The sequence below is a fragment of the Pavona decussata genome, unplaced genomic scaffold (genome assembly GCF_977016875.1).
Source record: "Pavona decussata unplaced genomic scaffold, jaPavDecu1.1 SCAFFOLD_28, whole genome shotgun sequence".
Classification (NCBI taxonomy): Eukaryota; Metazoa; Cnidaria; class Anthozoa; order Scleractinia; family Agariciidae; genus Pavona; species Pavona decussata.
This window is the reverse complement of record NW_028145451.1, coordinates 2387501-2398628: the sequence shown is the minus strand read 5'-3', so window position 1 is coordinate 2398628 and position 11128 is coordinate 2387501. Positions and strand designations below refer to the sequence as shown.

Below are 11128 nucleotides of genomic sequence, written 5' to 3'. Positions count from 1 at the left end.
ATCCTCACAAACGCTTTCCCGGATGACAATCGTTCTAGTCGCCATCTTGGAGAACAGATCGAAAATACGCTCCTTAATTTCAGCTTTTGTTTCTCCTACAAGACATGTCAGACAGCGACGATTCCCAGTTTTCTGAAGAGGTAAAGGTCTTCCTTTTTCAGTTTTTATTTTATGTGGTTATTTGCTGTAGGGGATTGGAAAGCGTTAGCTGGTGTGAACACGTTCGAGAAGCTGTGTAGTGTGTCCATGCCGTTCTCTCGCTGTTCTCCGGGCTTATGTTTTGCTAGCAGTTTAAACCGGTTAACCTAAAGAATTAAGGGCTACGTTCTGGGGACGAGAATGCTGCCGAGCGATACGGCTTGTATATGTAGCCACCATCCATTCACTGATTGCTGAGCCAAAACTGCCAGCCTGCGGTTCTAATTTGTTGTCTGAAACCGGACAAGCTAAAAGGATTTCAAGTTGTATGTAGTTCTGTTTTATGTACACACTGCAGAGTGCGAGAGGAACTTGGAAGGGACGAGAACCCCACACATTATTGAGTCATTACTTTATAAACCTCTCAGTCGTAAGATGCAATTCTAGATTTCGTGCCAAAAAATCTCTGTTTAAAGTGTATATTTGCTTGATCAAATGATCAAATCTTGAATGAAAATCGAAAAAAATTTCCTGTTATCAACTTTTCTTCGCTGTGTTTGAGGCGTATAAAAGCGTCAAATTTCACTATTGGTTGGGTACAATACCTCGCAAGACAGGAGACTAGGGGGATTGTTGAGCTGTGACATCAATACAAGGTTGCTAGTTTCACGTTTCCTCTATTCCTCTGTTGCTTTTCATGTGCAAAGGAAGAAAACTGTATGGACCCAATTATGAATGGGAATGTTGAATACTTATAATAAAAGAACTGAGGAAGTAGCAATCTGTATTGACGTCACAGCTATACTATCTCCCAGTTCCAAATTTCACACTGTATTTTATCCTACCAGAGGTGAAATTTTCTGTCTTTACATGTACATGCCTCAAACACGGGGAAGAAAACTTGAGAAGAAAGTTGCAGAGAATTGCCTATTAAAATTTCTGCTTGAATCAGCTCTTTTAAAATATGAAATAGTTGTTTTCAGGAGTTGACTTTATTCACTCTTCTCAAACTCAATTATTTAATAGTGCATAAAGTCAGCAGTTAATAGCATCTTGTAACAAATTTAATCTGCTAGTTGTTGGATTACGGAACTATTAGTCATCCAGATTTGTCATTCAGGTGTGAAAACATGCATGTGTGAGATTGAATTTGATGTTTACGAACTGCAGGTACGAGACTTGTATCTCGTGGATGGGAGGTGGCAGGTATAGGACTCTTATATGGTTTTTGGTAATGACAGACATTGCCTAGGCATGAGGCAAACTATTATAACTCTGGAACCGTTTTGGAAAGTATGGCAATTTCCCATATCAAATTATTAAAGTAGTCTTTGGGGTAGCCTGCGCCACAGACAGAATCAACTGCTGGCAAATACTGTCTGTGAATTAGCACAAATCCTTGTTTTAAACCCCAACAAACGAAACAAAGATTTGGGTGCAAATTTGCAGATGGTATTTACTGTCAATTGATTTCGTCCGTGGAGCAGACTATCTTTGGGGAAGAACTTTAAATTTTTTATTTGACTGAAGTTTAGACGATGAACAAGAGCAAATTTATTTTGTTGTTTGTCCTGTATCTTGTAGGAGGGCGAGGATATCACCAGAGAAGAAGATGACGACGATGAGGAGGAGGATGAAGAAGATGAGGATGATTATGATGAGGATGATGATTTTGAAGATGAGCGTCAGAGAAAGAAGAGAAGACGGCATACTGGTTTTATCTTAGAGGAAGCAGGTTTGTGTTTCTGCTGCCTAGTTTTGAAATCCCTGACAATGTGACAGCTAAGTTTATTTATACATGTATAATGTATGTACTCATTCTCCTGGCTGTATATTTTTTATTTTCCTAGTTAGGAGAATTTTGTTTAACCCATTGCAGTCTGCGCGTTTTCCAGCAATTTCACAAATTAGCATATTGCTAATGATTAACCTGATGTGTAGTAAAAATAGACAACTTACTGGGTCAAAGAAACAGAACTCCTTTGGTCTCGAATAGCTAGAATTTCTAATTGTCGAATAAAATACCCTAGCTGCGAATTAAAGATTACCCAAAAAACAAACCTGAAGGTAAAAATTTTGAAAATTTCGATGAAATTTGATCCTCGCATCACATGGTTGTAATTTGATCCGCTCTCGAGAAGACGTGTTTGTTTACGTAAGGTTAGGCAGTCGTCGCGTTTAATCAATGAAAATAGAAAGAAACACAGGCAATAAAGCTTTTCTAAATGAAAAATTTATTCAAATAAGTCTTTGTAGAGGTCTAAGAAGGGAATGCGTATATTTTTTGCCACGAGGTGGCAGACTCGCAAGTGATTTGAAGGAATTGCGAGTCAATTTTGAAGCGAATTTGTCGACCCGTGCGGAGCTCGTTTTTCAAAAATTCTGCAAAAACTGTTTGGAAGAATCGATCAATTAGAATAGTATTTCAGGACAAATTCACAATCAAACCTGTAATTCCTTGTGAGTTGTATCACGAGAAAAACTTGAACATTACCAAAAAAGTCCATGGCGAAAATAATGATTTGAGATGTCTGCCAGCTCGTCGCCTTGGTAAAACCACAAATTTTCCTCGAAGCATAATTTTTTCGCTGTTAATACTTGGATTTCCACTGTTAAAACTGTCAAGTATTCCTTAGAAGTTCCTCTTTCGATTTACCGTTTCGAAAAGGTGTGTTTTCCTTCCGAAAACGCGAAATTGGCGTCTTGAATATTTAAGCGTAAAGCGCGTGGCCCGCCATTATGGCTGAAATCGGATATTTTCGAAAGACAAAAACCTTTTTGTGCTAGACCCCCCCCTAAGACCTAAAAATATATGCACAGACAATAGAGTCTGATTGGTCAGTCTTTTCCAAAGACAATTAGAACAATAGAGGACAAAATTATCCCTTCTAGGGGAGGCAGGAACCTAGCGCAGGTGTGCGGAAAATCTTGGCCGGTTTTGGACGCCTCGGCCGTTAATGGGTTAAATATTAATTTTTTATAATGTGATTATCCCTTTTTTTGATTAATTAAAGGAAATTTTCACTGCAAATCTATGTTATTTCTGTTGAAGATGTTGATGATGATTATGATGATGATGCTGATCAAGCCGAAGAAGGATTTCAGGACTTAATTGACTCAGGTATAGTATGAACAGACTTTTCAATTGTTCCCCACAAAATGGAGCACCTCTGATGTTATTTTCTTTCTTTTTTTTTTTGTTATTTTTTTTAGCTGATCGAGATGATGAATCAGTTGGGGAGGACTTATCGGTGAGAAAATAACAATTCATCTGAACTAGCATCTCATTTCTAGCATTCAGCTTGTGGTACTGGGGGGATAAGTATGGTTGTTTTTGCTACATAAATAGGAAGTAATAGACAGTACGCAACTGCAAGGCAGTGTTTTCTTCAATAGTACCACCTTGAGTAGTTACGTGTATCTTGTTTCTGCCAAGAACAGTGACATTAATAGTTAATTGTTTTATATTTGGTTTTGGTTTTAGGGTGCCAGACGCTTGCAGCAGATGCTTGGGTATGTACTTTGTTTGTCCCAACAAACTTTTACAACAACAAGATGCTTGCTAAGCATTTACTTGGGCTATTTTGGGTACTTGACACTGAATCTACACTGTGGTTTTCTTTTGGAATTAAAGGCTGAGGTTAAAATGTTTCAGGTATTTTGATATGATTAAAAGGAGTTATCACAGAAAAAACACTGAGCACCCAGCAGTGTGACAGCCTTGTGCACCAGCTCGCCAGCTAACTGGGATTGAGTCTTGGGATTGCACAAGAATGCAGATTTGCGATGTTGATGACAGAGCCAATTTCTCTGCTCGTGCCTCTTGCCTGAGTAAAATTAATGGAGTAAATGTAATGGGTGTCCCAAAAGCTCTCCAAGCTTAAGGCATTACAACACTTGCGTTTTTTTCCTTTGACACTCTCCAATTTAATATGCGATACAGGGATAAGATATGTTAACAGGTCTATTTAAAATAAGCAATCTTAGTTGTCCATAATTTTTAGAGAGAATGTTTCCCCTGATCATCACCACTTTTATTCAGGTTATTACTTGTTGTTGAAAGAAATGTGTCATTATGTTTTTAAGCCTAGTGAATAAAAATGGTAGATGAATTCTGTTTCAGTTAGTGACACATGCATACTCAGAATGTGTGTCACTAACTCAAAGCTGTTGCCTAACAGGAGCCCGGATGCCTGAAAGTTTTGCCGCAGCACCTAATATTTTCACAAGTTGGGCTCCTAACTTCTCGCTTTTTGTCGTTGTGGGCTTCTTGAAATTTTTTCGAGGCAACAGCCTTGCTAACTGGAAACAAAACATCAGTTCTTTTAGTTGCTATTACCATGATTGTTGTCATAAGCTTACCAAGCTTACAGCATCCTTTCATTTTATTCAGAGATAAAAATGCAGAAGAATTGGAAGCTTACTACAAGAAAAAGTTTGCTGAGTCTTCAGACAGGTTAGTGTGTAGAATTTTTTTTATGAAAAGCATTACTCATGTGCTGATTTCCCATACTGATTAGGTGACCTTGTTGGATGTGTTTTCTCAACAGATACAGAGATGACTATGAACTGCGACCAGAGATTCAACAACAGAGTCAGTTGCCTGGTGTCAAGTAAGAGCTTTCTTAAAATTTGTTTTGACAGCATTTTAGAAAGTATGTACAGACCAAAGCAACTTCAAATATTAGACTGCACAGTGTACTTGTATGTGGAAAGTGAAAAAGAAAAGTGGAAAGTCGTGTAATGTGCCTGTGTACATGTATGTTACAGCAGTAATACTTAATTAAAGTTAGTTTGTATGGGAATCAAGGTATGCATTTGTAAAACCCACGTACCATGTTGCACAATGTATGTAATTATAAAAGGCTCAAGAGGATAATATTATGAAGCCTGTGAGATAAAAATCCTTTGTAATATTACACAACTTTCAGCTGAATAACGTCTTTGTTCATACATGGATAACAAGAATTAATGGTGCTAACTTTGTGAATTCTGTGCGTAATGAAATATCTATCTATCTAATGGTACCATTGTCTTTGCCAACAGAGACCCAAACCTGTGGACAGTGAAATGCAAGGTAAGACTATTTGAGTTACACTTGCAGCCCTCAAATTAGATACATGTAATTCCCTTCTCTTCAACATTTGATCTGTCTCTAGTCTATCTTCTCTAAAAGTCAATTGAGACTTTTTTGTTTGGGAAAGTTTTCCTTATCAAGCTAATTCTTATAGCATACAGTGCTATATCACTTTCAGTATTTATTTATTTGGTATTGTTGTTGTTGATCACAAAAGAAGAAAGGGATAGTGGTTTTATGTGATAAATATAGCAACTATGTATGCCCAAATTGAAGGAAACTTACCAAAACAATATTAACTGAAAATCCTCATGTCAAATGATGTGACTGATCCTGGCATGCAAAAATGTGAAGCCATTAAACGATGGAGCTTGTTAAACTGATTCAGGGCATCCACTGATTACAACAATCCTGTATTTGATATATGATTTGATTGAGGCAACAATAGGATGTTCAAAAACTGTCAAACTATATATACGAAACTTAGAATACAAAGTAACAGAATACAAAGAGTAAATACATGTATCTAAATCAACCAAATAGCAAAAAACATAATATAAAAAAGTTTTTTATAGTGCACAACTCCAACGAATTGTCCGTGGCACTTTTCAATAGACAAAAAATTTAAATTCACAAACGTTCACTAACAAAGGTCTTTAAAAGATCAGTGTTCAAAAAGTTTTTTCCTAAATATAGTCACCAATTGTCCTCCACTTAGCCTGGACAAAAACTCTATTGCAAATGACTTGAATAATCGCAAAGGGACAACAAACTCATGAAGATAAACTTTCCTAAATAGTTTTCTAAGGTGAGCACACATTTTCGTGAAAAATCTAAGACAAATTTAAGTGAAGGGAACAATAAACAAAGGGAAATGACAACTCAACGACATGCAGCTACAAATTAGTAAACACAAAGAGCAGTTCATTGACAGCATAAATATCTGCTTTCCCCAAATAGTCATTGCATGCGTACAGATACACTTCCGTATCCTACAGATTGAACTTTGTCAAATCACTTATACATATAATTATTTTGTCATAATGTATCTGACATTAAAATTAATGTAATTACTGTGCTATTTTTGTTGTGAAGATTGGTGAAGAAAAGTCCACTGTGATTGGCTTAATGAGAAAAGCAATTGCCCAGCAGTTGACAGATGAGGTATGTACTGTAGAGGTGATGCAGAGTAAATCATGCATGTAATAACACTGTTATGGTCTCTAAAATGTCTGATCAAAATAAAGATTTGAATTGATATGTGTGATGCTATCCGAAAACTTATTTCAAACGTTGTGAGCTATGCACCCATAAATGTACATAGAAATAATATTATTCCATGGTTTTGTTCCTAGCCATTACAGATCAAGTCTGCTGTTGCTGTGGAAGGACTTAAAGGATACATCTACATTGAGGCTTACAAACAAACTCATGTCAAACAGGTATTAAGAAATGACTGGGTTACTGTCAAAGCAAAACCGCTCTTAGCAGCGTAAATTTTTGTATCTTATATCAGAAAGTTGTGATTTCATAAGCAACTTACTCTATCGGAAGCAAACACTTGTGTCACTTCACAGATTTCAAGCTGAGTTGAAAACTCAGGCCGAAAACGAAGCGCAAACAAACCGAAAAAATCTCAGGACAGCATTTGTCATTCCACAATAAATTTGTGTGCCAAAAATTAGCTTGAATCTGCCAAAAAGATAAAACAAAAAAAATTCACCAAAAAAGTGACTTATGCCCTTTTTCCAGCAAGTCCTTCATTTGTTTAAATTTCGACAATCCAGTGAGACAAGCTGGCTTTAGTATTCTTTTGATCATCATGGACATGTAGTGTTTAATCAGCCAATTGTTTCATCTACATCATGCTAGGCTATTGAGGGGTTTGGTACTCTGCGACTTGGCAAATGGCAGCAGATGATGGTGCCAATCAGAGAAATGACTGATGTGATGAAAGTTGTCAAAGAAGTGGTGTCTGTCAAGCCTAAGCAGTGGGTTAGATTAAAACGTGGAATTTACAAGGATGATCTGGCACAGGTATTGTTCTTCAAGTTTTGTTTAGAAGGAAGAAATGTAAAATTGAATTTGCATTTTTAGATGTTACATATAAATTAACAATCATAGTGCAGCATTTTGATGAAGTCAAATGATCCATTTTGTCCCAGTATAAAGTTTATACCGGCCCCCATTGAGACTGGGCTGGGGGTCCCCTATCACTCCATCTCATGCTTTAAATATAACTTGCCTGGGTTGCAACTTATAATTTTTTGGTAAGTTGCAATATAGTTACAAATTTCAGTAACAATCTGTCTTAATTAAGTGGTAGCTTACAGCATAACTAGTGGAACAAAGCGGCACACAGGCATGTGCATCCTTTATATACATGTAATGAAAGGACTGATGTAAGAAAAATTAAAATGACCACAGTTTTTCTAGCTGAAAATGTGGCTTGAGATTTTTACTTACATATTTTATCTTTTTTTTCTCTGAAAGGTGGATTTTGTAAACACTGCAAGAAATCAGGTAATCATGGTGAAGCTAAACAATCATGGGTTTGTTGATATGGGTACAAGGGAATGTGTATCTTCATAGGAAAATATCCTAATGGCATGAGGAACAACTGACTGGTGCCCACAATGATATCTACATGTACATCACTGTTAGGTGATGTAGATATCACTAGGTGGTTTTACTGGGGTTACACCAGAAATACAACAAATGAAAATTAAATATAAACAAGAATAATAATATTTACTCACTCATAGACAGTGCATACAAAAATAATGTAACATACTGAAAGAGCACGTTGAACACTTGATATTGAGCCATCCTTTAGAAAAACACAGTTTTTCAAAGTTGACCAGCCAAATTTTTAACAATAAAATTATAACAATTTCCAACAATTTAGAACGATGATAGTTAACAATTATTCCACGAGCGCGCGTTGGATATGAGATGATATATAGCCAAGTGGAATAATTGTTTTATTAAAAACAAGGAAGAAATAGTGCTAGATCTTACTGAATTTCGCTGTGCAAGAATAACTAGCAGACAATTTCACGATCGCCATTTCTTGGCCATGGTATAATGGCTCATATACCATGGCTACTAAGCCAAACAAATCCCTCGAATTGCATCATACAATGATTCAGTTTTTAATAATAATGGTTATTCCATGCTGTTGCTGTCTTTCAGGTGACATTGAAGATGATTCCCAGGATAGATTACAGTAGGTCCAGAGGTCTAGCCAAATCAGCTGAGGTGACTACAACATTGATTCAATGACAAATTTAGTCACGGGTCCTTACAAAGTGCGAGGCAGCGAGGCATGCGCGGCATGCGAGGCAGACGTGTGAGGCACTCAGGTTAGCCTAAAAATCACTCCGGTTAGCCTAAAGAGCACTCCGGTTAGCCTAAATAGCACGCAGGTTAGCTTAAATAGCTCCCCGGTTAGCTTAACGGTTAGCAGTTTATGTTGGGGTTGTTCATGCCTCGCATGTTTTGTTCATGCCTCGCACGTCTTCGCGCGCCTCGCATGGTGCCTCGCACGCCTCGCTGCCTCGCATGTTGGTAAAACTCTTTAGTCACAGACAAGTTAAAAGTAATTAAATAATCACTACAGACAATGTCTGGTGAGTGTGGAGGTGCAGTGGTGCAGGTTATCATATTAGATGTCAGATCAGTGCCAGATCAGCAGAAATACATTGTTCATTATTTTGAAATTCACCTCTGGTAGGGTTACTCATGTTAAATAGTAAATGAAAGCTAGTCATTTTCAATTCAATTCAGTGCCTAACCCTATACACTTCAAAAGAGTACTATTAAAATATTCTCCAGTGTGCCTGAAAACTGAAACTTTGTTCTTGTGTGCATCAGTGGGTCATCTCTGCAAGATACAAAATAATTAATTTGATCAGTCTCATAATGTCATTTGAGAGATGAAAGACAAAATGATAAATCAAAAAGAAGAGGGAGAAATAGGAGAGATGAAACTTTTTCATTATTTGGAAAATTGCGAGCCAGGTAAACGACTGCAGGCCTGAAAAACTGACTGGTGGGAGACATGATTGCCTCTAAGACACCCAATTTCAATTTCTTCCCATAGCTAGAAGCCAGCTGCTGCAGCTAACCCTTCAGTGGACTGGCATGCCATGGTCATCTAAGGGATTTCATTAGCAATATTCTTAGTTGCTTCATGCTCAAAAACCCAGTTAAGCTACAATGTATGACCAAGGTGGCTTGAGTTTGTGAGTTGACCTACTGTACATATCATTAATTTTGTACACCTTCCCTTAGACTGACTGTTGTATGCATTACTGCCACCTTACTCTTTCTGTGCAGATCTCTCACACGAAATATTATTGTATCTGATTGTGATTGCCAATTTCACAGGATGCAGGAGAGAAGAGGAAAAAGAAAAGGAAGCCACCTCAAAAACTGTTTGATGCTGATGCCATCAGGTACAGTGGAAAGGCTTTTGTTTTTGTATTCTGTCAAGTCAAAGTGATAACAAGACTTAGTCATTACTACTGTATATACTGGATATTTTTGTGGGGGTTGTTTCAAATTTTTCATTTCTACTGGAGTGTTATGCCACTTCACCACATGAACCTCACCCATATTGGTAACCTCTGCACTAATTTTAGTTGGAGCTTGGAATACAGTCAACTCTCACCTTGCGTCACCTCGCTTCTAGGGACACCCCAATAACATGCACAGCAACTAAATCCCCTGGCAAAAATAAATTACAGATGTTTGACTGAAATAAATTCCTACTATTACAGGCTCTCGCTATTAAGGTCACTAACCCGCGGTCTTTAGGGTGTCCTCAATAAGGGAGTTGACTGTACTGTAAATTATAAAATATTTGAGATAGTACGCGCGCTCTCATTGGTCAATAAGTGTGTTTAGATGAGAGTATGTAAACACGGTTGTGACGTCACGCTTTCTGTGTCTCCCGGCACAATTTGAAAACATTTCAAAGCTTTCGCAAGACTCGCAAAGTAATTTCAAGTACAACTGTTAAAGAAATGGTGAAAAATTTCCCAAAATTTTGATCGGGGTTTGCCTATCTCCTCCCCCCTGAACCCGAGGGAAAAAAGCAAATGCAAGAAGAACCACAGCGCTTTGCCTGCCTCGCTAGACGACATTGTCGAGGGAGCTCAAATGAAGACTACAAAATATGCAACAAATACGCAGTAAACTTTTTTCAAGGTAATTTTTGCATCTGAGAACCACAATAAAATTCTCTAAAAGACATTCTTTATTCAAAAAATGTACACGAAAACGAACAAAAAACTATATGCTGCAGACTATAAATGTTTCAAATCAAACTTTGTACGGCCGGTTGCCGTGTTTTGGCTGTCAAATTTGTATAAAATGTATTTTCTCTGAGATTTTCTCAGCGTAATAATCTACTGCTACGATTACTATTACCAGCAACAACTTCACAGTCTAGATCCGCTGCTTGTGCTATGATTCCCAAACAGCAAAACTTCACAAGGCACGATGAGCGACTCGACTTCTCGGCCATCTCAGGCTGCTACATCGGGCAAGTTCACGTAACTTTCAAGAGCGACCATGCACAATGACATTCATTTTCAGCTTAAATAAACTCCTCCTCTTGAAGTTCGTTCCTTTCAGAATCGTATATTTTGAACATTTCTTCTAGTTTTCACTGAATATTCGGTATTTTTCTGTAAGATTCACGAGAATTCAAAGCTGAAATCGCCGTCAACACGGGGCTCGCTGACGTTTGCCGCAAATTTCAACTTGATTTTGACTTTTATAACACGAATTTTGATTGGTTCATGTGTTGTCAGATGCGCGTTTTCATTGGCTAGTAGCAAAAATGATTGTCCAGAGCGTGTACTGAGAACATCTATTTCAATCAAGAAATAAATAAACAAAATT

General features: G+C 37.5%; 1 protein-coding gene across 1 annotated transcript in view; it reads left to right on the top strand.

Annotated features, from left to right (window-relative positions):
- The first annotated feature begins 1 nt into the window (after nucleotide 1).
- LOC146485086 (transcription elongation factor SPT5-like) overlaps nucleotides 2-11128 on the top strand; it is a 28160-nt gene continuing 17033 nt past the window's right edge. The window contains exons 1-14 of the mRNA XM_085104035.1: nucleotides 2-140; nucleotides 1723-1873; nucleotides 3191-3259; nucleotides 3352-3389; nucleotides 3623-3651; nucleotides 4532-4594; nucleotides 4689-4751; nucleotides 5185-5215; nucleotides 6311-6379; nucleotides 6571-6657; nucleotides 7088-7252; nucleotides 7709-7738; nucleotides 8411-8476; nucleotides 9608-9675. Coding sequence (XP_084960161.1) covers nucleotides 105-140; nucleotides 1723-1873; nucleotides 3191-3259; nucleotides 3352-3389; nucleotides 3623-3651; nucleotides 4532-4594; nucleotides 4689-4751; nucleotides 5185-5215; nucleotides 6311-6379; nucleotides 6571-6657; nucleotides 7088-7252; nucleotides 7709-7738; nucleotides 8411-8476; nucleotides 9608-9675 — 965 coding nt within the window. The 5' untranslated portion in view covers nucleotides 2-104. The remainder of the gene's footprint in view (nucleotides 141-1722; nucleotides 1874-3190; nucleotides 3260-3351; nucleotides 3390-3622; nucleotides 3652-4531; nucleotides 4595-4688; nucleotides 4752-5184; nucleotides 5216-6310; nucleotides 6380-6570; nucleotides 6658-7087; nucleotides 7253-7708; nucleotides 7739-8410; nucleotides 8477-9607; nucleotides 9676-11128) is intronic.